The sequence below is a fragment of the Malurus melanocephalus genome, unplaced genomic scaffold (assembly GCF_030028575.1).
Source record: "Malurus melanocephalus ecotype Western Australia unplaced genomic scaffold, MMel_1.1 scaffold_923, whole genome shotgun sequence".
Lineage (NCBI taxonomy): Eukaryota > Metazoa > Chordata > Aves > Passeriformes > Maluridae > Malurus > Malurus melanocephalus.
The window spans coordinates 97,437-124,055 of record NW_026624155.1 but is presented as its reverse complement, the minus strand read 5'-3'; the positions used below and the strand labels follow the sequence as shown (position 1 = coordinate 124,055).

Genomic DNA, 26,619 nt, shown 5'->3' with positions numbered 1-26,619 from the left:
TAGAGTTGACTGCCTCCTTTAATTGTGCTCTTAAAACCCCTCTGGGAAATGTTGTGCTCAGCCGGAGCGTGCCTGGGCTGTGCTGACCCATGTTTAGCCGATGCCTGTCACTTCTCATCCACCTTTCCCTTCCTCCGCGGTACTCTGACAGCGTGCGGCAGCGCATCCTCTCGCTGCCTCTCCCGCAAGGAGCGGAGGGAGGAGGGGGGTCTGCTCTACATCTCTTTTCACGGAAACACATCCATGACGCGGACTCGGCTGCGCGGAGCACCCCCCATCTCCGTCGGGGAGTTAAAAAAGAGGGGAAGAAAGAGGAAGGGGAGGAGAAGCAGCCGCCGGCCGGCGGGACAGCGGCGGCGGGGGGAGCGCATCCCCCTCCCCCGGTGGCGCAGCTGTGRCCGCGGCCTCTGGGTGGCGCCGCCGCCGCTGCCCGTCTAAGAACCGCGCGGGGCCGCCGCTCCGGTCACAGCGAGCGGCGGCGGCGGGCGCAGCGCTGCGGAGCTGCCGCCTCGCCCCGCACGGCAGCCGGCGGCACGGCGCGGGGGGAGCGGAGTCGCCGCGGAGCCTCCCGCGCCTGCACCCAACTTCTCGCCTTGCCGCCGGTGCGCCCCGGTGCCCGTTCGCTTCGGGCCGGGAACTTGGGGTGTTTGCTGAAATTCTGGATTATGTTCCTGCTGAGCCGGTCTGCGGGGAGCTGAGCCAGGGGAGGAAGCATGCGGGGCTATTTAATGGTCTTCTGCCTTATTTGCTGCACCGCGGACGGGCAAATAGTGTATTCCATCGCCGAGGAAACAGAGCGTGGAGCGTCTGTTGGGAACATAGCAAAGGATTTAGGAATAGATGCAGCTACACTTTCAGCTCGGAAATTTCGCATGATCACCGGTTCAAGTAAGCAATATTTTAATATAAATGCCAGCACGGGGGCTTTGTCTGTTAACGAGCCCATAGACAGAGAACAGCTTTGTGAATTAAAGTCTGCCTGTCTTCTGAATTATGAACTTGTGTTAGAAAACCCTCTAGAGCTYTATAGGATGGAATTCAAAGTCTTGGACATAAATGACAACTCCCCCAGCTTTCCCTTAAGTGAATATCATATAAACATGCCTGAGTTCCTGTCACCTGGGGCACGGTTTACACTCCCCAATGCCCAGGATCTTGATGAAGGTGCTAACGGTGTCCAGAATTATACTCTGAGCTCTGATGAACATTTCTATTTGGAAATGCAGATACGTGGTGACGGAAGTAAATATCCTGAATTGGTGCTAAAGAAAGCCTTAGATAGGGAGCAGCAAGCCACTCACAGACTTGTGCTTACAGCCAAAGATGGTGGGAACCCTCCAAAGTCTGGTGATGTCCCAGTCATTGTGACTGTGCTGGATACCAATGACAATGCTCCAGAATTTGAGCACTCGGTCTACAGGGCAAGTATCTTGGAGAACTCCCCCAGTGGCACTTTGGTGATCCAAGTGCAYGCCACGGACTTGGATGAAGGTCCCAATGGAGAGGTCAGGTATTCCTTTAGCAATACAACTTCTGCTGACTTACAGCGAATGTTCTCAATTCAYCCGCACACTGGGGAGGTGACAGTCAATGGCGTTTTAGCTGTTCAGAGACCCCTGCTTGAGATGCTTATTGAGGCAAGGGATAATGGGGCATTTGGCATGTCCAGCACAGCTAARCTGCTGGTGGAAATCACTGATGTGAACAATCACGGTCCAGAGATTACAATTACATCCCTTTCCAGTCCCATTCCTGAGGATGCTGTTCCTGGCACAGTGATAGCTCTSCTGAGTATTTTGGATAAGGACCCTGGGGAGAATGGGAAAGTAACCTGCCAGATCTCTGAAAACCTTCCCTTCCAGTTAAAGCCTTCTCTTCAAAACTACTACAGCCTTGTCACCAGTGAGCTTCTGGACCGAGAGCAGATCAGTGAGTACAACATCACCATTACTGCCACAGACTTGGGTTCTCCTCCTATCACCACTCAGAAGACTGTTTGGGTGCAGATTTCTGACGTGAATGATAACCCCCCTGTCTTTGGTGCTGCCACATTCGATGTGTTTGTGGAGGAGAACAATCCACTTGGTGCTTTTCTCTACCAGGTCTCGGCATCTGACCCTGATATAGGGGAGAATGGACGGGTCTCTTATGTGCTCAGGAATTCCACAGTTGCAGGCAGTGCCCTGACCAGCTTTTTGTCTATGAACTTGGCCAATGGGAGCATCTATGCAAAACGTGCCTTCGATTTTGAGCAGCTTAGGAGCTTCTATTTCCARGTGGAAGCCAAGGACAATGGGTCACCAGCCTTGAGTGCTGCCATAACAGTGAATGTTTACATCTCAGACCAGAATGACAATGCSCCAGCCATCCTGTACCCCACCAGCCAGAATGGCTCGGTAGCTGTGGAAGTGGTGCCCCGCCTGGCTGACGAGGACTACCTGGTGACCAAAGTGGTGGCAGATGATGAGGACAATGCCCAGAACGCCTGGCTTTCCTATCACCTTGCCCATTCCTCTGACTCTACCCTGTTCCAGCTGTCACCGCACACYGGTGAGCTGCGAACCACGCGCTCCATGCGCTCCACTGACCTCCTCAAGCACAAGGTGGTYGTGGTGGTGCGGGACCATGGGGACCCACCACTCTCCTCCACCGTGACAGTGGGCATCCTGCTGGCTGACACCCTGCCCCAGGCACTGCCAGACTTCGATGACAGCGGGGAACCACCACCACTACTCAACGCTACAAACATCTACTTGATCATTTCCCTTGCCTGCGTCTCGTTCATCTTTGCAGCATTCATCTTCTTCCTTGCCATCCTCCGGCTGTGCCGGTGCCGGACTTGCTGCTGCAATGGCTGCTGCTGCCCAGCTGATGACTATAAAAAGTATTGCTACAGTGTGCACATGCTTCCCAGCTCCCACCTCCCACCGGACATGCTGGAGGTCACTGGTGTGGGTAAACTGACYCACACCTACTTGTACAGGGCATCTGTAGGTCTTGGGCCTAGTAACAGCAGCATCCCAAATGGTGATGCTGGGAATGTTCCTAGTGGTTCAAGGTTACAAGTGCCAGGACCCTGCATCCAAGTGCAGCAGGTCCAAAGTGACCGGTTGAGTGCTGTCCTGGTGGTAAGTACTTCTTCCTTTCACTTTTTTTTTCTCTGTGGCCTTGGGCCTGTGCTAGGTTGCTCAGTGCAGAAYATACTGAGGGCATTTGCAGGAAAAYAGGTGTCAATTCATSGCACCTAGAGGAAATTTCAGTTTCTTCTATCTTTTTCCTAAAGCCAACAATCTCTTTGGCTGAAATATTGTCATAAGATGGTAAAAGAGATGTTTTGTTTTATTTCTGCTGCAAACATTAAGGACCTTCAGACATAACTGAAGGTAAAGAAGGTGTAAGTGAAAACTCAATACCTTTCAAGCCAAGCTATTGTCTTCAGAGAGCTAAGTCGGGGCATGATAAGAGTCCATGCAAGTTTCTGATTCATGGGTGGTTTTAAGCTATATTGTGTAGATTCTGCAATTTTTTTTTAATTTTAAATTTTTTTATCCCCACCCCAATATTCCCGAGATTTTTTTTCATTGAGTGGGAGTAGTTTGTTGAGCCAAGATGCAATGCCCAAAGTAAGTCTGTGGTGGAATAGCAGTAATTCAGTATCCAGCACCTCTTTAGGAAATGTGTTTTGTAATGCTCATCTTGCTTTCCAAGCAATCCACAGGTTTTATAAATGTAAAACAATTCTCTTCTGAGCCTTTGACCAAGTTGGTTTCTTCTCAGTAGTGTGCTGAGTGATTTTGCAGGAGAAAATATCTTCCTGTGATCCCAGTGTAGGTCTACAAGGTGGGCTGTGTCTGCAGACCTGATCTGCTGGGTGYTGCTGCATTAGTTGTGTAAGATCCWGTTTTCTTARATGTATTTTTAATAGGTCTTGKGAGTCCTCTTTATATTTTTATGAAGTTTTGAGGTGTTTTGCCTACTGACTGCCAAATTCCTTAGTGTGCATAAGAGTAACTAACCACTGTTGGCTCTCTCCAGGACAGTACTCCATGTCTGGTAAGTGCTGCTCCAGATGTTTCTAAGGAAAATGTAGSAACCCAGGCTAGACAGACATGGTATAATCTGCTTCCTGCTGCTTGTTTTTTATTCTAGTTTACAATTATTAGAGGCTGCCCTAAATCTGTAGCTATTWTGTTTATTTTCATCTTGGAAATCTCTATTGTGCCTTTAAATATGTGTAAATGCCCAGCCCCTTTTGAACCTTGGTGTAAAGATAGGTCCARTAATTTTTTGGATAATAAAATATACATTCAACTATACAACATTTTGGTTTCTAGCTCTTGAATTTCCAAGTAGTGAATTTTTGTAAGCTTTCCCTTCTAGAAAAGTTCCAGATTTGCTCTTCGCTATGCAATTAGTTCATCACACCTTCCCTYATTTATGTGCTGACCAGATTTGATTTACACATGATGGCTTTCCTAGTATTTAATCAAAGTCATAATCAGTTTTAAATTCTGTTCTCTGTAGAAGCAGAGTTGTATATGTTGTAAGTTTCTGGGTTTTCTACTATTCAAAGAGAGGTATATGGAATACCTAGGTCTTGCAAAGGCAGAATTGGTGTCCTTCTGTAAGAAACTGTAGAGTCTGGGAAAACAGCAGTTGGCAGTATGTAAAGAAGAATCTGTACTTAATGCATTTGGATACTTTGGGAATATCATTGATTATTCTGAGGATCTGAAAAAAAAGTTGAGTTAGAACCTTTGTAATGGTGATTTAAAAAATTTTTGGCAATATCTTTACTCAGAAGCAGTCTGCAAGAACTCTGACAGTGTCTGGGGGTGTAACTTTGGCTGGAGAGTAGTTCATAATGGCAAATTTTTTATAATAATTATGACATATATATAAGAACAAAAAAAACCCAAACACAAAACCTCAGAAAACTGTCACAACTCATTTCTTTGTTCCAGCTGAGCAAGATCTGGAAACTCAGGTTACCAACACATTACAGAACCAAATAATAACAAAAATGCAAAATTATTCCTAATCTCCATAATCAGAACAATGAAAATATGTCTCATTACATCCTGCCATATTTCAGTCATTCATGTGACTTTTTAAACTTGTAACATGAGACACCTTTTTAGGAGCTTTTGATAGTGGGCAAAATAAATCCCATAAAGATGTAATCTCTGGTAATTTTATTTCCTTGGCTTCTAATACTCAGAGATGGGCAGCCACTATGTGGAAAGTCCAAAGACGTTGCATAATTGATCTGAGTAGGGGAGCAGAAGCAGAGACTGTAAAAATCCATCTACCCTTGATACCAAAATTATGCTGGTTATTWTCAATTTGTTGCTGATCCATCCAGTAGCATTCGAATTGGAGAATTAACTACGTATATATACATATATGTATATATATCAATAGAAATTTCAGTTAAAAAAAATTTGGTGTTGACTAAATGTAGTCTGTAAGTGCTCTCAGGCTGATTCCTTCAGAGTTATAAATATAAACCAACATGACTCTTTGGACTTTTGAGGAGGGGTGATTGTGTTGCTCCCTAAGAATATAATGGTAACAAAAAGAAAATAACTAATATTTTAAAGGCTCTAGGAGCGTCTTCATAGTTACCATTCAAAACATTGAAAAGTATYTAAAAATTACAATTTTAGAAGAACTTAAATATACCTTATTTTAATTTTATTTGGTGGAGTTTTTTTTTTGATTGAGGTGATTACAATTTTGAGTGCATGTAGGATAGAAATGGGTCTGCAGATATGAAAAGTTAATTGAGTTTCCAGAAATCAGATATATTTTAAAAATTTAGGTTAATTTCTTTATTCTTGTCCTGCTTTTGCTACTGAATTGAACAATAGGCTTGAATGTTTTTACATATGCAGACACATGAGACCCATTGGTGCTTTTATATTTTCTATTTGGGTTAGAGCTATAAATAGCTCTATGTATGGCCATAACAGCAGTAATTGTATCTTTTTCAGTATTTTGTTGTGTCTTTCTGCAGCATGACATAAATGGTGTGTGCTGTGTGAGAGACAAAGGCACGAGTGGTTACTAAAGTAAGCAGTGGYTCACTGACTGATTTCTGGGATTGTGATGGAGCCATGGATTGCTGCAGCTCTTTTGTTTGCTTGTGTTGGCCATTGTGCTGCACAAAAGGCCTGGAAGATATTTCTAYATTCAGTGAGTAGTGACCTGTCTGTGACTTGACATTCAATATTTAGGTTATGCCCAAAAATAGATGCAAACCTTGCAACGGACAATATTTCTCACTAAACTGTAATGGGAGTGGAATAATTTTGCACAACATGGCATGCATTTCCTGTGACAAAAATGAATCCACTTACATTGAGACAGGCTGGCAATTGGGGCTGAACTGCTGCAGGCTAAGCATCAGTGGCTTCCACAAGTGAGGACCAGATGTGTGTGCCAGCCCTCCCTGTGTCTCATTCTGATGGGAATGTGCTCCCATAACACAGTCAAATGTAGGAGTTCTTTCTGTCAGTGCTAATAACAACCTGTCTAGAACCAGCAGTCTTACATTCACATTATAAAAATTCAGTTTTTAGGAAGATTTCTTGGCTACAGAAGTTACTCTTGGGTTCAGGCCAACAAAACCCTAGAAGGAGCAATAGTCAAAGAAAATTCAGCAAAGGAAGCTGCTTTTTTTTTTCCTGACCACTCCAGTTACCTTTCACAAAGAAGGATGTGTTCAGGAAAGGAACAGAGTCCTGTAAAGGCTGCAAGTACCTGGGCTGAAACTTTTTTCTGATGCCTGCCTTGGASTGTTATTTTTAGAAGTAGGGGAAGGGAGAGTGACAGGAGGAGCTGGTTGAGACTAAAAGCTTGAGGGGATGTAGAGAGTAATATGATTGTATTTGGAGATGGATAAGGTGAAAGAAAGGATGAGGTTGAATGGTGACGTGGGCTGATGAAGGGTAATCCTTGTATGAAAGCATAAAACAAGAAAAAGTAATTTAGATCAAGTCCAGTCCTTTCCTGTACCRCTCATCATTTAATCGTAAATATTGAAGTTTGAAGACTTAAATTTTAATTGTAAAAATGGTAATTTTAATTAAAAAAGTCACCTGGCTGTGCCCATTATTCCTATTGGAAAGTTATTCCTCTAAGGCTTTGAAATGCTATTCTGACATCCTGCCAAGAGTTCTTTGCTATGAATTTGTAGACTTTTGATTTTGTGCCAGCAATTCCCTTTCAGTATGAGTAGCTCTTTCCCTCTTTGCATCTTTCTTTATCCACAGTTTAGAAAATCCTTTGTTTGACCGAGCTAAACCAGTTGATCTTTTTCAGTCTTTTTTCCTATGGTCACCTCTRCACTTACCTGATCATGCTGATATCCCTTCTCAGCATCAGTTTTTTGGTTTTGGATATGTATTTCTTRCATTTCTTGCAAATATGTGACCTGAATGATATATATTTCAGAGAAAGAGCTTCCTATATAGAAAGGAATACTTCCTTGTCCAGGCCATAGGGAATACATCACCTGATTTTTCCTGGGAGGCCAATTACCTTCCCCATGRTTTTAATAAGTTGATTAATCAGTTACAGAAGTATTAATGCAGAACTTCTTTGGGGATAGAGGTGGCTAGGTAGAAGTTAATGCCCAAGTTAATTCTTCTTCCAGAATTCATCCATGTAAATGCTTGATGTTTGAGCCTTAGGAGTTAAAAAGCCGTAGTCACCTGCTCAGAGCAAATCATCCTTTTCTTCTTAGTCATAAGAGTTTAGACATCATCTACAAACAGCACTGAGAGTAGATGAATGATTTTTAATTAACTGAAGTGAGTTGATATAAGTGGTACCTTGTGGGAAACTGGGCTTTGGGTTATTAGATGTCGCCCATTTCTGTGACAGATRTCGAGATTTTAAAGTGAATGATATGGTTGTCTTCTGCAATTCTTGTTGGAATAGCCCAACTTGTTCTGTCTTAATCTTTTCAGTGCAGTGCTCTATTCAATATTTTACTAAAATCAGAATAGATTAGATGAATTTCAGTTTGTYTCTATTGAAGAGACTTGAAAAACAGTCTAGCAAATAGTTGTCTTTGATAAATCTATGAGTATTTTCCTTCCTTTTCAATGTACCTTAATTTGTCTTTTGGTCCTTCTCCCAAATTTGTATTCAAACAGACATGGTAATGGGCTTGTAAACAGGCTGSATTTCACCATTCTAAATTACTGCCTGCAGTTGTTTTTCTTCAATGAGATTACTCTATTCCAGACTTGACAGGTTTGTATTAAAAAAAACCACCAMCAACARAACCTAAGCCAAAACAAAGTCTCTTTACTCCTATACTTTGATTTATCCATTCTTTTAGAAATCTATGATGAAAATCGGGTGATTATAGGAAGTTCAGCTCTCGGTGTTTTGGTTTTGCTTTGGTGACAGCAATTTCCATTCCTTTGAGTAATTTGTCACAAATTCAGGGTCACACTCAAGATACTGAAACTAGAGGAAAATACAGATTATTGTCATAAGATGGGATGATGGCTCCAGGGGATCATTGATACATTTGTAGCATGTTTTTGTACCATTTGTGGCCTGTGCATCCTCTGCTTCCCATTGGAGAGAAAATGCTGGACTTTTAGTGTAGCTCMATATAACTGTGCTAATGCTGTGTGTTTCTGGGATTACAGCTAGCTTGTTTCAAAATAACAAAAAGAAATGTGGCTTGCTAAAGACTATTTAAAATCACAATTAATCAGAAGAACGGTGACAAAATCCAGCATCTGAACTGGAAAGGGGGACAAGCAGTCATATGGGAATTAAGGTAGTTAGTTGGGAATTTATAAGCCAAAGAAACAGGCAGGGCAATACCTCAAAGGTCTGGTACTATCAGGAGCATTTAGAGAATAAAAGCAAATTTGACCAATATGACAAGTAGAAATTTAATATCAGAGAAAGAAGATACATTAAAACAAAAGGTTTSTAGCCTCTAGTCTTTGAGCAATCTCTCTAAGGAAAATGAACATATTTTTGTTCTTTAGATTCTTTCTTCTCCAAAGGAATGATTTTTACATTTTGATCTGTTAGTTCTTCYATCTCCCCCATGGTTGGTCCTGGTCTGATGGGTCTTGACACTSTGCTTAGTGGCTTTTTATTGCTTTCATATTCTGCAAAAGCTGACTTCTCAAAGTCAAACATCTTTGCATGACCGACCTGCAGAATCAAAGTTTTTAATGTTTCCTCACAAAACCTGAGGGTRTTGGTTCCAAAGATTCTGTGCTGTTACTTCTCAACCTTTTCCAATTCCTTTGTTGGGGTCAGAAGCAAGGGAGCAGGGAAGTCTTACAGCTGAGTGGGCTCTGAATCTTTTGAACTACACAGCTGTTTGCTCTGTGTCTTGGGAATGTATTTTAGACATCTTTTAGGTTCTGTTTTCTAGCTGGTAGTTATATGGAGATTGGTGCAATGTCCTTATTGTTAAAACACTTTTCATTCCATGATATTAAATTCACAGGATTGTGATCATACCTGTAGTATTAAGACATGAAGACCATTTCAAGATAAGCCTGAATTGAGTCATCCAACTTTGTGATTGCAATAAAAGATAGATGTGGAGCTACTGGAGACAGGCCAGTGATGGGTCCCTAAGAAAACTAAGGAACTGAAGCATCTTTCATATGAGGGAGGACAGAGAATTGGGACGTTTTAGTAAAGAGAAGGGAAGGCTGTGGGATTGGGGGTGATCTCATTAATGTATGAAAATAGAGCCAGGCCCTTTTCAGGAGTGCCCAGRGAGAAGAAAAGAGGAGGAGGTTCTGTCTAAGCTTAAGCAATTTGTTTTGTTAGTTGGTTTTTTTTTTCCACTGTGAGGATGCTGAGCACTGGCAGTGGTTGCCCAGAGTGACTGTGAAGGCTCCATCCTTTCAGATATTCAAAAGCCATCTGGACATGGTCCCAGACAGTCTGCTTTACCTGACCCTGCTTAGGCAGTGGGGTTGCACAAGACAATCTCCAGAGATCTCTTCCAACCTCAATCAGTCTGTGACTCTGTGTGGTCCTTAATGGAGAAGTTGATTCAGTTTTCCTCTTTGTAGTGCACTAACCTGTGGAATATTAGCTGTGTCATTTCTATCATCTATCTGTATTCCTCCAAGTGAATCCTTCACTTGTTTGGATTTGTTTTACTGTTGTGTCTGTATTTGGTTTTGGTTTTTATTGAACAATTGTGATTACCCTAAAGATAATCAAACTCTAAAGGTATTTGTTTTCAATATCAAATTGGTTGGAAGGACATTTACATGGAAAAAGGGAGTGATTTCTTTCCTCCAGTCAGAGGGGATGTAACTGCTACCTTATCTCACCTTTTTGGGAATTTTGGTGAATTCACCCAGCAAATTACTTGTGTAGTCAAAATTGCCAGCTGGAATAGCTTCAAAGGATCTGAGGTTGTTGGTTTAGGACTGCTATTTGCACTTTCATCTTTGTTTTAATCTTATTATATATTTGTCTAGGGATTAGAATTAGCAAATTCCTGTCTTCTTTTTACAACATTGTGCTTCTCTACAAGGCATTCCACCTCTTTAATGCCTCTCACCTTATTTTAAAAACTACAGGAAAAATTAACCTGAGCTAATACAGAACATGGAAAGGTGCCAGTTTGATCATGGTCAGAACACAGCTGTAGAATACAAATGTGCACTGAAAATATTATCACTCTGGAGCTCTTAGTCTGGTGGGGCTCTTTACCATTTTCATGTCATGTTTTATGGAAAGAGCTTTTCCTCACTCAACCCCCTCAAAGAGGACCCAGGTGTCTTCGAATAAAATCCAAAACCATCAAGCTGTCACCATTCTATGAGTTAATAGTTCATCACCAAGTGCTTCTCTTCTGTGTTGTTTGTATTCTCATCTAGGATRGGAGGCAAATGTGGGTAATGTAGGTAATTGAGGTTCCTGGAAAACTTTAATCCAAAACTGACAGTATTGGATTAAACTTGATTGGGTGGGAGAAAAAATGAAACATAATGGCTGCCCAAAACATTTAAAAAGCCAAAGATGACTTTAAATGCCCCTACTCTCTCCTGTTTCTGTAGAACAGAAGTAGCAGAATGATGGAGTCACAATAGCTACGATTTTGTTGTAGGTTTTTCCCCCCTGAAAACACTGACACTCTTCTCCTTTGTAAAAAAATACACTGGCTCTAAATTAATCATAGTCTTGGCACAGGTGTGCAGTCTGGAAAACCTCCATAATATGTGGCAATTTCAAATACATTAACAATCTCAAACAAATGTATATTGCATTATCTCSTAACTTATTACATCTCTGTACCCAGGGTTTCCAGCCACCTCAAAGGTAGCAGAATTATTCTATTAATGAACCACAGTGCTGTACATTTAGACTGTTCCAAGGCAATGTTTGGCTGCTGCTAATGCTCAAGCCTGGTTTGCTTCCAATAAAGCTGGTAGAATTTTATAAATAAAAGTGTTCTGCTCAAAAAACATTTTTAAGGTACTATTATAAGTAATGTTGAGTCACTTAATATCATGCATTTTTAATGTAGTAATAATTCTTCTAAAAGATTGTTTTTCAAAATACTTTAACAGAGAAAAAATGGACCAGCAGCAATTACTGTCAATAGTAGCATCTTGTATCCAAATTAAATTTGCTTCCAGGACCAAATCTATATTGTTTATAGGGGGATATTTTTCTTAAACCAAAGGATAGGTAAATGTGCCATTTGAAGAGAATTACCACCTCAGTAACAGATGAAAGGAAGTTCAAGAGTACAAGCAACTTTAAAATTGCTCTGTTTTATTTAATGAAAGCAATTGCAGCTGGTGGTCTTGGAGCCATGGACTTCTGTATCTTCAGCTCTGTCCACTGTTGAATGAACTAAACCTTTTCAGTGTTTTTGTCTGTGTTTATACCATTACTTACTGCAAAAATGGTCTGATGCATAGAAATGCTGTCATCATAGAAACCCTCGGGTCTCTCAGGGTGRTGATAGGTATGAATTGAGGACTGATTGCCAATTAGACAGCTTCAGCTGAACAGTTTGGTCATTTCTCACACTGAGGGTAGTAGAAAACAGTCTTCTTGCCTTTAATAAAAGTATCACAGAATTGTATCATAGAATGGCCTGGATTGGAAGGGGCCTTAAAGATCATCCAGTTTGAACCTTCTGCCATGGGCAGGGACATCTTCCACTCTCCCAGTCTGCTCCAAGCCTCAGTGTCCAACCTGGCCTTGGGCACTGCCAGGGATCCAGGGGCAGCCACAGCTTCTCTGGGCACCCTGTGCCAGGGCCTGCCCACACTCCCAGAGAACAATTCCTTCCCAATATCCCATCCATCCCTGCCCTCTGGTGGTGGGAAGCCATTCCCCCTTGCTCTATCACCCCATAGTCTTGCATGTAGTCTCTCTCCACTTTCTTTTTAGACTCCCTTCAGATACTGGAAAGCTGCAGTTAGGTCACCCTGAAGCTTCTCTTCTCCAGGCTGGACCATTCTTTTCTCATGGGAGAGGTGCTCCATCCCTCTGATTTGCTTAGTGCCTCCTCTGGACTTCCACATCCTYCCTGTGCTGGGGATCCCAGAGCTGGAGGCAGCACTGCAGGTGGRGTCTCACCAGAGAAGGACAGAATCCCTCCTTTGATCTGCTGCCCATGCTGCTTTTGATGTGGAATGTGTCTGATCTTTTAAATGTCTTGCTGAAGCATATTTTGGAAATAGGACTTGGTATTTGCTGCAAAGTGGTCTTTGTGTCATGCTTGATAGCCATTAAGAACTGCTAAGGCTGGCTGAGTTACAAGCTTTTGGGAAATCATTGTTCTCTCTACTTGGTAGATAATTGTAGGAGCTGGAAAGCTCAGCTCCCTCTGAGCCCTGCCAGCAGAGAGCCCTGATCCAGCCAAGAGCTGGCAGAACCTTCTGATAATTGCAGTTGGATGACTGGCCCAAGCCAAAAGTGAGGGAGGGGCTGGAACTGAGGGTAGGACTGAGAGGAAAAAAAAACCAACAAATGATCACAGTGCCCAGCCCAGGAGCAGGGTGCAGGGAGGAGGAGTGTCCCTAATTTCAGCACAGAAGGTTTAGAAATGTAAGCCCTGTGTGTGGGTGGCGTTGAAGGCAGCACCTTGTCTGTGGCAGCCTGTTTCACAGTGTCACTAAAAAATTAAAGGACTGTAAGAAACTAAGTGAACAAAGTAGTATCAGAGAAGATCATAAATAGACAGCTTAACTAAGTAATTGCATGACGCAACAGTAATTAAACAGAAGTATCACAATGGAAGATAATAGATAAAATATGTGATACCTCAGAAATCTAATAGCTTCTTTCTTTAGATACTTTTATCTGGAGTGAAGATGCTTTGTTTCAGAGGGATTCTAGCAAGGCTGAAGATTGTACAGGCTTTTGTATTTCAGCAGTATAAAAAAACCCAGAAAATAACTCATCAGTGCTACGATTTGGCAGAGTTTTCCTTGTGGGTGTGTTTGAGTGCCAGAATTTTTGAATGAAGGACTAAAGGAGAACTGAAAACCTTTGGGGAAAATACAATGTCAAAATTGCCCCCAGTGTATGTACAGCAGAAAGATATCTATGGTGTTCATGGTGAAAAGATCCAGTAGTGAAATTATGAGAATATGGATTGGTTTCTACTTCCCTGTCTTTCAAAATCACTTTTTCTCTCTTTCTGCTTTTCATTTTCTCCTCCTCAATGCTTGCCTCTTTCTCCTTACCTTCTCCTGAGGTCTAATTCCTACCCTCAGAATTTTTTTCAGATTTCACTCTGATTTAAAATACATAAACCCTTTGAGAGAGACAGACCCAGTCTCCTGTTCTTACTGAACCAGCAGACAGAACCCACTGCTTTTCATGTTCTTATAAACCTTGACTTCGCTGGCTGGAGACTGACCTCCCCTGACCACTGTGGTGATGGCTTGGGGGGATATGTCCTTCTCAGTGAAGTGGACTTGAAGGCCTCTGAACTTTGTTTTTAACCACTGTTCAATGTGGTAAATAAACCCACGAGGTACGCTGGTGTTGCTGKATGATATTTTAATTTTTTCCTAACTCTGTGGCTAGAATTAGTTTGTATTCTGAATGCACAATCTTAAAATCTCTCTCCAAAGAGCACACTTTGCGAGGAATATTAAATGAGAAGAATCATGCTGAGACACTGCAGGTTTATCTGGTTGTGGAGGACAATGTTTTGATTAGCACAAGGAGAGGGGATTGATTTCAGTGGGTACATTTGATATCATCATCCCTGCTTATCACTCAGAATCTCACATGTCCTGCAGTGGTTTCTCTGTTCACCRGTGGAAGAAATACGCTGAGCTCAGCTGAGTTGTTAAAAGCTGGAAATTTGGTGTCATTTGAGGTGTACCAGGGCTAGCAGATATATTCTGTGAGGTTGGGAGATCTGTGCCCTTCTGGAAGGGGCAGCTGAGGATAGCCTGAACTCTGCATCCCACAGGCAGAGCCTGCTGCTGCAGGAACAGGTACAAACAGTGCGGGTTTTGTGCACAAGAATGGTTTTGCCACGTGTATGATCCATGCAAAATGCACAAGGTAATTCTGCATTAATACTGCAGCAGGAGTAACTGGATGCAGGACATAACTCATGCAGGACACTGGATATAGTCCAGCTTTTAAAGGAATATTTCATTAGGTCAATCGCTCTGATCTATTCAGTAAGAACTCTCATGCTCAAGGAAACAAATATTAAACCCTTACTGAATTCAAACCATAAATATTTTGTGTCACTGAGGTTTTAAGAATTCCAAAGGGAAATCTGAAAAGATATTTGCTTATTGTTTACTTAAAAATCCCCAAATACTTATCTCCCTTCAGCACCTAGTGCAAATAATAAATTATACATATGCATATATACCTTATTGCTTGAGAATATCCAAGGATCCTTTACAGTAGTGCTTTAAACCTTGCTGTGGCCATTTGAGCCCAGATATTGCTGACATCTTACAAAACCAATTAAGATACTTGCCAAAAATCATGAAGTCCCTGATGTAACAGTGAGCAGAMCCCAGCTCCCCTGACTTCCTGCTTTTATGACATGTAATCAACTGCATCTGCCTCCATCTCACTTTTGTCTTGTCCTGATTGCTAAAGCCCCAGTTTAGCTCCAGGGTACTTTTTTCCCCTTCTTGTTACTGCATGAGTTCCACTGCTTCTCAGGCTTTCCTCTGGCCTTCTGGTCAGAACCTGCACCACCTCATACACTGCATCTCCTTTTTCTTTGCTTCCCCTTYCAGGTACTCTCAGATGCTGTAAATCAGAGGTGAACTTGCAGCACTGGTGAATCTGACAGAACTGTGTTGAAGCTGGGCATACAGGTCTTGATCTGGACAGCTGTGATCAGTGGCTTTCCATCTTCATCTGAATACCTTGGCCACTGTTTCACCCTGAGGTGTGCCTGTCACCCTGTACAACACAGGACATTTTTCATGCCATGCTGCCTAATCCTTTTTTTAATACTGTGTTTGACATTTCAGCTCYTTTATTTCCTCAAGTCTGTTCACCACTGCCTCATTCTCTGCTGCTGTGCCCATCCAGGGAATGAGTTGAGAGATGTTGCTGACTGCTCCCATCTCATCTCCCTCCTACTCTGCTCCTTGTAACCCTTCCAGCTGCCTGGAGCTAGTCCTGCTCTCCAGCAGCAAAAGCAGCAGTGAGTGCTACAGACTGAGGAATGGTGAAGAAGGATGCAGGAGCTGGGGTCTGTGTGGAGATAGAGAAGTGGACTTGGAGCAGAGATCTGATACAGCTGTGCTTCACCCTTGTCTTAGACTCTTTCTGGGCGGTAAAAATTATTAACGCTTGTTCTTCTCTGGGCCCCTCCACAYGGTGTTGTCTGGGTTTTTGTTTTAACTTGGTTGCTCTCAGCATCTTCTGGTTATTGCAAAGTCTCATCCTTTCAAATTGARCCCTTATTCCTCTCAGGGACTGACCTTGTGTGCAAATTCAGTCTCTCACAGAAGAGTCTGCAATTACTATGTAGGAAATCAGGATTGCAGAAGCGAGAGTAAAATCTTGTGGCAGGGAAAAGTGATTTTCTCTGCAAAATCTCTGTAGTCTTCTCATTTTCTTACTCGATTTTGCACACTCACATCCACATACTCCCAAGCACCAGCTCATGTGCCTGATGTCCACTGGTGACCAGGATCACTTGTGTGCAATGCTATGGGACAGGGGACATTGGCTGTCTTTGGATGTCTCAGTCTCATTCAGTTGTGACAAGAGACTGATCTGGGACTTGTCASTGATGCTCATTAACAATGGGTCCTGTTTGGGATCTTTTGCATCATTGTTTCATTTCACCTTTTGTAGTCTTTGGTAAAATTCTTTAATTTCATGATTCTCTTGTTTCCCCCCTTAGCATCTTAAGGCTTCAGTTCTCCATCTTCTCAACACTTTATTTTAGGTAATTTTTCTCTTCTTCATTCATTTGGATTAAAATCTCATATGGGGTCTTCGTTAGAAATTAATGCATTATTTTCCTGTTATCCCTTATTTTATATTTTCTTTGTGGGCTTTCACATTTGGACACACAATTAGTCATACTGTTTTTGTACTATTCCTAAATTAATATTTTTTTGCAAATCTCTGCATGTGAAAGGAAAGAAAATAAATGGGTACAGATCAAAAACCATGGATTACTGGCAGGAAAAATTCAGATTAGTTACAGGTAACGAACTCAAACTATTGATAAAGTGTTCACAAGAAATGAGAGAGCTAAATTGTTGTTGGATTTGGGGTGGGTTTTTTTTTGCATAGAATTATGATCAGATTATTTTGGTGTGTAATCAGGTACTACTTGGAAGTGCACAGTTGGAATCCAATTCTCTGTGCTGTTCTGATAACCTTATTAAATATGACTGAGATTGTAAATACAGTAAAGAGCATAAAATGGCTGAAATGTGGATTCCAAGTCAACAGAGAAAAAAACCCCAAGCTTTTGCATGTCTGTTTAGGAGAGAGTTGGGAGCAGGGAGGGTGTGGAATCCTGCTGTGTGCCAGCATCCTGAAGAGAAACACAAATATAAAACAAAATCATTTAGCAGTGAGTGTGAGTCAGGGTCAAATGCTGCTGCTGGTTCTGCTGAGTAAGGAAATCAATGGGACGTGTCCTGCGGTCAGCTAATATCAGCAGAATCTGCAGTATTAACATTTTGCCCATCATATACATAGCTATAGGTTATAAATAGTYCAAGAACAGCAGAGTTTGGGCAGAAGGATTTTTGTAATAGGATTTGAAGTAAAAATCTTCTAAGCTCAGAAATGCCTGCTGAGAATTAGCAAACAAAATGAAATATTTTCCTGCCCTACTTTCCTTGCTTAGCCATTCCCGTGCAGACACATGAAATACAGAAAGCTGTGGAGCAGAATACTAGTCTTATTAAAAAATCCTCACATATTCAGTATTTTTTTTATGGGGCCTGTTCTCTAATCCCCTCCTGCCTCCTTTATGGCTCTCAGCTGCTCTTTAAAATAGTTGAAGKGGTTTAATTTTCTGTCTGGCTACATGAGATATGGCACATGTATCAGAGTCGCAGGCAAAGATCTGCAGCAGAAAGTGCAAATGCAAGGGGGGTAAGAGTGGAGGGTTCTTGGGTRCTGTCCATGTGCTCAGCAAAGTCTTTCCCATTTGTGCTAAAAGCTGTATGGATTCTGTGATGGAGGCTTTCCTCWAGAGGAGGAAAGAGAGGAAGAGGAGACCGAGGGCAGACCTTGTAGCAGCCTACAGCTTCCTCAGGAGGGGCAGGCATTGCTCTCTGCTCCCGGTGACCAGTGACAGGAGGGCAGGTTTAGTAGGAAATGTTCTTCACCCTGTGGGTGATGGGGCACTGAGCAGGCTCCCCAGGGAATGGCCATGGYACCAAACCTGTCAGAATACAAGCAGTGCTTGGACAATGCACTCAGGGACAGGGTGGGGTTGGTGGGGTGTCTGTGCAGGGCCAGGAGCTGGACTTCAATCATCCTGATGGATCCCTTCCAGCTCAGGATATTCTGTGATTCTGTTTGTCCTTGGGGCCAGGTTTCTTCCTTCCCTGTATAGAGAATTGCAAGCCTAAACAATGATTAATCCTGAGCCCACTGTGAAAGGCTTGAAGCAGAAATTCAGAGGTTCACTCCGCACCATATCTTGCTCGTCTGTTGTGGCAGGTGTGGTGAAYACAACCTGTGGTGGTGACCTCCAGAAGCCCAGAGCAACACCTYCATTATTCCTTTGGTTGCTCATCTATTCTGCAGCAAGGAATTTCCCTGATAGCTTGACAGCTCTGCTTTCTCTGGTTTGGTGTTGGCTGAGCCTCTGGCTGCAGAAAGATTGGGACTTTTGTCTGACTGCACCAGCCAGAGGTAGAGGTTGTGATTTGCTTCGCTTCTGTGTTTTAAAAATCATAACTGTAATAATTTGATTTTCTGGTAAATTTGACATTGACTTTGTCCAACATCAAGAAAAGAGCAATCAAGCAGTTAATTCTAGAATATAACCTTGAAAGGGAAAGTCATCTCTACACTTTCAAGTCTGATTAAGTAGAACTTGTTCTATTAATTTGAGAAATTTAGGGCAGCTCTGTACAACTCAGTAGAGGAGCATTTTGGGTCTGATTTTAGATTGAGAAAATCTGCCTATCTCTTCTCTGCAGCTTTACATATTTAATTTCAGGAGCAAGTTGTAGCTTGCCATTTTGTAAGAATTTCTTATTGGTTTGAAACAGACCCTTGTAGCTCCAAGCTAACCTCGCTTTGGAGTGGAGATGTGGAGAGAGTAGGAAGGAATTCTTCCTTGTGAGGGTGGTGAGRCCCTGGCAGAGGTTGCTCAGAGAAGCTGTGACTGCYYCAYCYMTGGAAGTGCCCAAGRCCAGGCTGGAGAGGGCTTGGAGCAACCTGGGACAGTGGGAGGTGTCCTTGYRCATGGCAGGGGCTGGAATGAGGTGAGCTTTAAGGTCCCTTCCCACCCAAACCATTCTGGGATTCTATTATTCCATGTGTCATGAAGAAAGGACAGAACTGTGACTCACCTGCTGGAAAAAAAAATTCAGCAACGTGAACACAGCTTAGTTGTATCCTTTGGATGATCCATCCATCTTCCAGTTGTGCATTTTAGCTTTCTGCTTGTGTCTTGGGCCGTCTGTAGTGGCTGCAGTGATTGTACATTGGAAGGCATTCCTGTCTAGGGAATAAGCACAAAACACTTAAATCACATTTAAATCATCACATGGGACTGAAGTTGCACRTAGGTCTGGTTTGTTGAGAATGCACCTGATGTTACAGCCCAGTTAGAGGTTAATAGGTTCATGCCTGCTTCAGCTGGTGCTTTGAAAATACCAGGAAAGCAGAGTGGCAGCAGGTGTGAGACTGGTGARTCTGAACTGGGCTTTCTCTCTCTCCCTCTCTCAGTGAAAGGTCTGCAGCATTTTARAAGTGTTAAGGATGGATTAGGCAGGCTTGCAAAAGGAAGTTGCAGTAAAAGTATCTGTGAATAACAAAAGCATGAGTTAACCGTTCAGTACAAGGGGTAATCCTGTTAGTACCTTAACAGGGCAGCTGCTGAGGGAAGGAGATTTTCACATCRTTATTTTGTGGCTCTGAACTGAATATGATTGCCCAAATACAGGGCTCAATAAATTAAGCATTGAAATCAAAACTTAAGATATGCTTTTATGACCTAAATTATCATTCYGTAGCTTGATATGCTTTCATGAATTAAGAGAATTCATGGAGGTGTTATTAGRAAATGCAACAAACCTGGAAAAGTCATTAGGTGAGTAGGGGAGCAAAAAAGAAAAGTGCAAATGAAGGAGGAGAAAACACCAAGCTCCCAAAAAGCAAAATCTGATCCAGCACAAGGTGTGCAAGTTGCAGTTAGGGCATTGACAGTCAATACTTCTAACAGACTCAAGGGCAAGCTCAGATCATCACTAAAACAGTGTGATTTCAAACCGAAGGTATTGCCAATTCCTTGTTAGATCCAAACCAGGCAGATTCAGGTTTAGGTTGTAAACTTCTAAGAGACACTTAGGAGTAAGCAGGGAGTATAAACAAAGSTAATAGATGTAACTCAGCATGTGTTTTCAAGAGAGGGAATCCACAGCACTTGGGTACTTGTATAATCTTTAATAACACAAACCTGATCTCTTTTGCCTATTAAAGAGAAGCWCTGACAGGCTCTAAAGAAAATGCCTTTGGTCTTTCTCAGCAGTGAAGAAGGTGACTGTTCCTCATATTACTCCTTGCCTSTACCTTTGATTCTTGCCTTGTATTTTTATACTTAGGTCTCCATTTCCATTGGTTCAGTGCCACTGTTTGGTGCTTAGCTTCCTACTTTATCTGAATTGTGTAGACARAAATGAAGGGAAAAGGAGACATCGGCATACCTTATCAGCATCTTTTTGGAACACGGTGTATTTCTTGTATAGCCACAAGGACAAATGCAAAGCTCCTAGGATGCTGAGGGGAAAAAATACAGAAAACCAACAGAAAGGGAGAAACTGAGCAGACATCCTGTGGTTTATGATGAAGACACTTCTTGGGGAATTTAGGACAGAAGTTAGGACTCCTTAAAGCAGAAAATTAAACTGAGTCTTCAGTTTCTGGGCAATTGCTAATTCATTTATGAATTCATTTGTACATATTCAGTTAAACATTCAGGTACAGTTTCAGGAGGGTCAGGGCTACCTTGTATTCTTATCCCAGTTGTCAAACTCCAAAGAGGGACACGCAACACATGGGAATATGAGTATGGAGAAAGGCAGTAGCCAGAACTGAGGAACAAATTAAATTATAATCACCTGGAAAAGACTTGTTTGACTGCAGCGTGTCTCATGACCAGTTCATTGAGCTGAAATTTTAGTGGTGATTGCATGARTGAAGAATCACAGCCTGCATGAAAGAGTGGTAAAGACTGTGTCTCTAAAGAGAGACAATGGTGATAACGGAAAACACACCAAAAAAAGCCTTCAAGAGAATATTTGGCAATAGAAGTAGCACTTACAGGGTTGGTGGTGACTTTAGAAAGGTGAAAGTTATTTTGATGGTGTCCAACATGTTAATATCCTTCCATTTATAATGGCACAGTATGTGACATTATGCGCAATAAATTACGAAAGCATTTTTAAGTCATCAGAAAAATATAGCAGAAGGCAAGCAGAATGAGTCAGACATATCCATCCTTAAAATTTCGACTGGAAGTGAGAAATAATTTAATGTACTTTGACAATCAGGAGAAGAAATGATTTTTCTTTTTTTTTCTGTGTATCTTTGTGTTTTATCTYAATTGACATTTATAACCAATTCCTCTCCATACCCCAACCCCAATTTCTTTACGTGACATTTTCTAGAACAAGCAAGTGCATTACTGCAAAGAAATTGTGACCTAAATACAAACAGGATTTTTTTCTGGCTGTTTAGCAGCCTTGGTTCCCATAACAGCAATGTTTTAAATAGCCTGGCTTCCAATGCTTGTGATACACAAAGAAATTCTCACCAGTTAGATTCTTACCAATGGGAAAATGGATTTAAGGAAAAGGATTTAAGGAAAGACAGGAAAGAACGGAGCCAATCCAACTGAGCAATTTGGCACAAGACTTTTCTGTTTTAAACATGGGAAAGGCAGGTTCCAAATGAAAAGATGACTTGTCAACAAGTAATTTAAGTGTGGAAGATGACTGGGACATAGAAACKAAGAAGTTCGATGTAGAAATAAGTAGTTCACATTACCTCAGGGAGGCATTTTGCAGGCTTTTTAGGAAAAATGGAAATCCCACGTCCCCAGGAAATTCCATGCAGAGAATGCAGACTATATCCTGCCTTTACGTTGTAGGCAGTATCTTCCTGCTCAGATAATCCTTTGAGGCAGGAGAAAAACCCTTGAACAGTCTCCTTCAAAGACTGAAGTGAGCAGTGTTGCAGCAGATGGCAGAATCTCAAGAACTTGGGGTGAACGATGGTGTTGAAGTGGTGCAAGTGACCCCTTAAAATACTGAAATGTTTTTTTTCCAGGTGTTGAAGTGGTGCAAGTGACCCCTTAAAATACTGAAATGTTTTTTTCCATAGACCTCATAGGCACCCATGGACTGCAAGATGGTGCTAGTCACCTATCTCACAGGAAAAAACTTGGGAGAATAAACTGCACAAACTCATCATTCCCTTACAATTTATTGGTATTGTTTTCCACTTTGGTTGACGTAATCTGGCCTGTGACTGATGGATGTTCCTTTCTCTGGACTTGATTTAATTCTAAGTAAGRCAGACAAATTGCAGGCACCAAATAGAAGCAGGCACATAGAGAAAATCTTATTTTTTCCAGAGAATGACACCACTTACTTGTTTGTTAATGGCTAAACTATGGATTTTGTGGACTTGTCTCCATCTTTTTTTTTTTTTCACACAGCTGTATCAATAGGCTGAAATGGTGTCTGTTTTTATACAGTATTCCAGCAATCTTATTGCTACTAAAAATCTATTTGCTGTGAAGTACAAGCAGAAATCTGGAGTCCAGTGCTTGGAKCTGGTGTCTTCCCACCAGTTTAAAAGGAGCTGCGTCATGACACTGAGTCATTGAATCTAATGTGTATGTGTTACTGAAGGTGAAATTATTTAAAAATAAGTAAAATGTCTTTTCAGATGTCAAAACATCTTGGAGYTCTTCAGTTTACATGTTGTACYTTCACATCTTTCTGGTYTCTATGTCTTTCTCTCTCCTTTTGMTTTATGAGACTCAGAAAAARMCAGAGGAGAGACTTTGCTTAGTGYTCTGCAATGAAGAAAATTGAACACAAATTTATTGCTGCCCAAGCAAGTTTATGGGATCCATGTTACATTTATAGAAAAATAGTACTTGTATAAGTGTGATTTGAAATGGATGAACTTTTCAAGCCCTAAATAGCTTCAGAACTGTATCTGTATATAATTGTATCATTACCAAGAGAAAATCYGCACAGACATGTTGCTGTGGCACTGCATCAGACTGCTACTAATTCAGGCGTATCTATATGTGGAACTGTTTCAARGAAAACTTGAAATAAAAAGAGGAATGTGAGGATTTTCCATATTAAAATAGTTCTATTACTATAGCTGCTGGGATAGATATGTATCAATGTATAACTATCTTGATATCTACTTGATTTTCTTGTGCAGGACTTGATAAAATCAGTATTCTTTGCTCCACCTGTGTGTTTGTACTTGCACYGTTTAATTTAGCCGAGCTAATTAAAATGGTGCAGTTTTTGTATGTCAGCAAATACCAGAGGCCTGTGTATATAGATACTGCACACAGGCAGTATCCAATCACTCCAGAGGTTATCAGGTTTATCAGCTGCTTTTGCTGCAGGGTTAAATTCTGTTTCTCTTGCTCGTGTGCACTGTTCTGAACTCAATAAATACGTTTTTCTTTAGAGACATGAAGGTTTTTCAAAATTGTAATGCTTAGATGAAATTTCAAGAAATTACTGAAAAGCAAAACCCTGTGGAAAAAAAAAAAAAAAGAAAACTAGGAAGCCCCTAAGCCTTCATTCAATTGAAACTGAAATTACAGTTTTCTATGTTTCAATTTTTGTCTAKTACTAGAAAAATCAATATTACTACAGACCAGATCCTGAAGAGTTTTCTCAATTGAAATTTTTCCTGAATTAAAAATCATGGCCTGCAGGACTGACTCAGCATTARCACAGAAGCTGATGGAAATAACTAAAATTATTGTGACCATTGATGAATTTTATATAGATTTAAAAGGGCTTGGGGAACATTTAATCAGATCAGAACACATTTCAGTGTATTACTTTTCTGCTGTGTAGTCAGCATAAACTTCATAAAGAGAGCATTTGAGAAAGACTGTGGTACTTATATGGTGTTACTGTAAATAAGCCAAGCTATAGTATTAATTTATACAGTGATTATCAGAGTCATATTTTATTGGTGCTATAAAACTTACCAAAAAGGCAAGAAGCCAGACAATCCTAGATCTTATGATTCTGCAAGTAGGAGAATRATTTTTTAAGAACTTGAGCTTTTAGAGATATGTTTGATGGGAATTAAAATATTATGGAATATGTGTGTATTATCTCTGTTCAGTTTTATATTCTGTGATGTTCTGCAAAACTTTGGCTGTGCACAGTCTTAGCTGTCCMCTGAGAGACAGGGCATGAAGAAAAATGAATGGAGGTAATGTGTAAATAGTGAGGTGGGCCAGGATTTGGAGTTCATGAGCACTTCCTTGTTGATACATGCTACAGCAGAGTCTGAATGTCTATCAAGAGCGACTCACTGAGGATCAGAAACRATGGGAAAGATTCCTTGCTGGTGTTAAACCCCCTTGGATGTGTGATTGGTGTTTCTCATTCACACACTGGGTAAAATCAACTTGTGGCTAGAAAGCTATTGCCTACAGAGACAAGTTTTATTTTCCCATCACCTCCTGGCCATGGGTATTGTCCACTTCCAGAAGAATCTTTATCTACATGTTCTTTAAGGCAGGTTCTTAGATGTTCCCAGTGCTGCTGTGGCTTTTGGCCTTTTATTGTTGTTTTGTCTATTTGTTAGAGGACTTTATGCATGTAAACTGGAGGTGTGGGACAAAGATAATGTGTGGACTGTCTGATGAAATCACTGCGTGAGTTTTTGAAAAACCGAGGGTGTCCATTTTCAGGCTTCTGTTTTACATAATGGCTGCAAGTTGCTTTGACCCATGGCTGTATAGTCCATGTATGTTAGTGCTGCTGTAACTTTTATTTTTATTGCTTTCAGCAGAGTACTGCTTTCTTTGAGGGTGGGTTTTTTTTTGTTTTGATTGGGTGGGTTTTGTGGGTTTTTTGTTYGGCTTTTTCTTGGTGAGACTGTCTAGGCATTTTGTTCTTGATCTGTGAATATTGTGATCTTGAATGTGARTACCTAGCCAAAAAATTGAAGTTAATTTTTTCCTAAGTGTTTGGCTCCTGACAACTGGTTGAAATGGGCAATTTTCCAGGTGTTCTAGGCACTTGGCATCTCTATCTGCTCTTGTTGGTCTGCACAGACTTACATTTATCCTACTTAAAAATATAAACAGGGTTGGGTGGTTTGACAGCAGTAATTACAGACACTGGAATACTGGGCATAGTAGAATAAATATGAGGGCAAATGTTTGGGCCACAAAAATGGGTTCAAAATGAAGGAGCCGTCAGCCAAAATGGGATAGTGTTGTCTCTTCTGGTTGCAGTGGCCACAGATAAAAGCTGATAGATTCTTAGTAGTTCTTTGTGGTGCTGAGTCAGAATGAGGGCAGTTGTGCTCTGGGGTTTGTGCATCAGGTATATCAGAGTACAATCTTCAGAGATTTGTAATGTTCTCAAAAATCAACCTGCATGGTGAGGTACCTGGCCAACAAAGGGCAATGAAAGAGGTTTTAGCTGAAGGTTGGGGTCACCCCCTCCCCTTGGTAGACCAGCCCAATCCAGAGACGATTTTTTTTATGTTCAAAAAAACTTGATGGGGGAAAAAAAGGGGAGGCAAAAATAACCAGGGAAAGAAACACTAGTAGAGAAACAGTTTCTGCACTGGGTAATWGGTACCACACAGTTGCACACCTGGAGGAATATAGCCTGTGGTTTGTCTCATTAAATCTTTCAGTTTAGTGACTTAGGTAGTGTATGAATGAAAGCTTAAGTTTATTGTCTTTGCTAGAATTTGTGACTTTGGGGTAAAACTCATTGCAGGTGCAGCATCTTCACCCCCACTGCTGAGTTTGTTCAATTTCATGACCGTTTTTTGTCAATCCTCTGTCACAAGGGTAGAGGAGGAAAAAACTGTAACTGGAAAACGGATCATGTTCCATCTTCTCTGCAGCTGCACCTGCTCACCTTGAGCCTGTATATTGCATTGGATGAGAAACTGAAGCTCACCTTAAATGCTCGTAACTCATGGGTGTGACTTGCAGAATTCTCTCAGCCGAGCTGAGGTGGGTGGAAGCAGCACAGGGGTGCCCKTAGAGGTTGGGCACGGAGATGGTGCTGCAGCAAGGATGAATCTCCGAGGGAGCAGAGGGGCAGGTCTCCAAGAAAGAGGTCGTCAAACCCACTGCAGCAACACACAAACGACACCAGACCTGGCTGGAAGCCCATTTTTTTTCGGAGCCCTGCGCTGATTTAACCCTCTCAAGCGAATGCACTTTAGCGCTGCAGTAGCAGGTCTACAAGCGAATGCAGTTGTCAGCTCCCCCAGCCGCCTCCCCGCGCCCCCAAAGCTTCAGCAGCGAAGCCGCGGCGGAGACGAGAAGCGGCGGGGACGGCACAGGAGCCGCGCCCCTCCGGGCTCGGCGGCCGGAGCTCTCGGCCACCGGCACCGAGGGTCCCGGAGCTCCGCGGGGCCGCAACACGTGGGCGCGGCGGGGCGGCCGCGGGGCTCCGGGCGGGGCGCGGGGGCGGTGCCCGCCGTGCCGCTGTTCCCGGCCCAGGTGCTGAACCGGCGCCAGCCGCGGCTTAGCGTCCACCCCCGCCTCCTCCCGCGCAGCAGCTGGAGCAGGAGAAAGCGGATCCGGCAAGTCCCGGTCCCTCCTCCTTCCTCCTCCTCCTCATCCTCCTGAGAGCCGCCGGAGGGAGAGAGGTCGGAGCCGCCGCTTCGCGCAGCCGGCGAGCA

At 42.1% G+C, this 26,619-nt stretch overlaps 1 protein-coding gene across 1 annotated transcript; it reads left to right on the top strand.

Moving 5' to 3' along the window:
- Window positions 1-698: 698 nt before the first annotated feature.
- On the top strand, window positions 699-25,914 carry LOC130585599 (protocadherin alpha-C1-like). The gene is made up of 3 exons (XM_057386158.1): window positions 699-3,128; window positions 4,036-4,053; window positions 25,831-25,914. Exons 1-3 carry the CDS (start codon window positions 714-716, stop codon window positions 25,912-25,914), a joined length of 2,517 nt encoding a protein of 838 aa, XP_057242141.1. The 5' UTR covers window positions 699-713.
- Window positions 25,915-26,619: the final 705 nt, after the last annotated feature.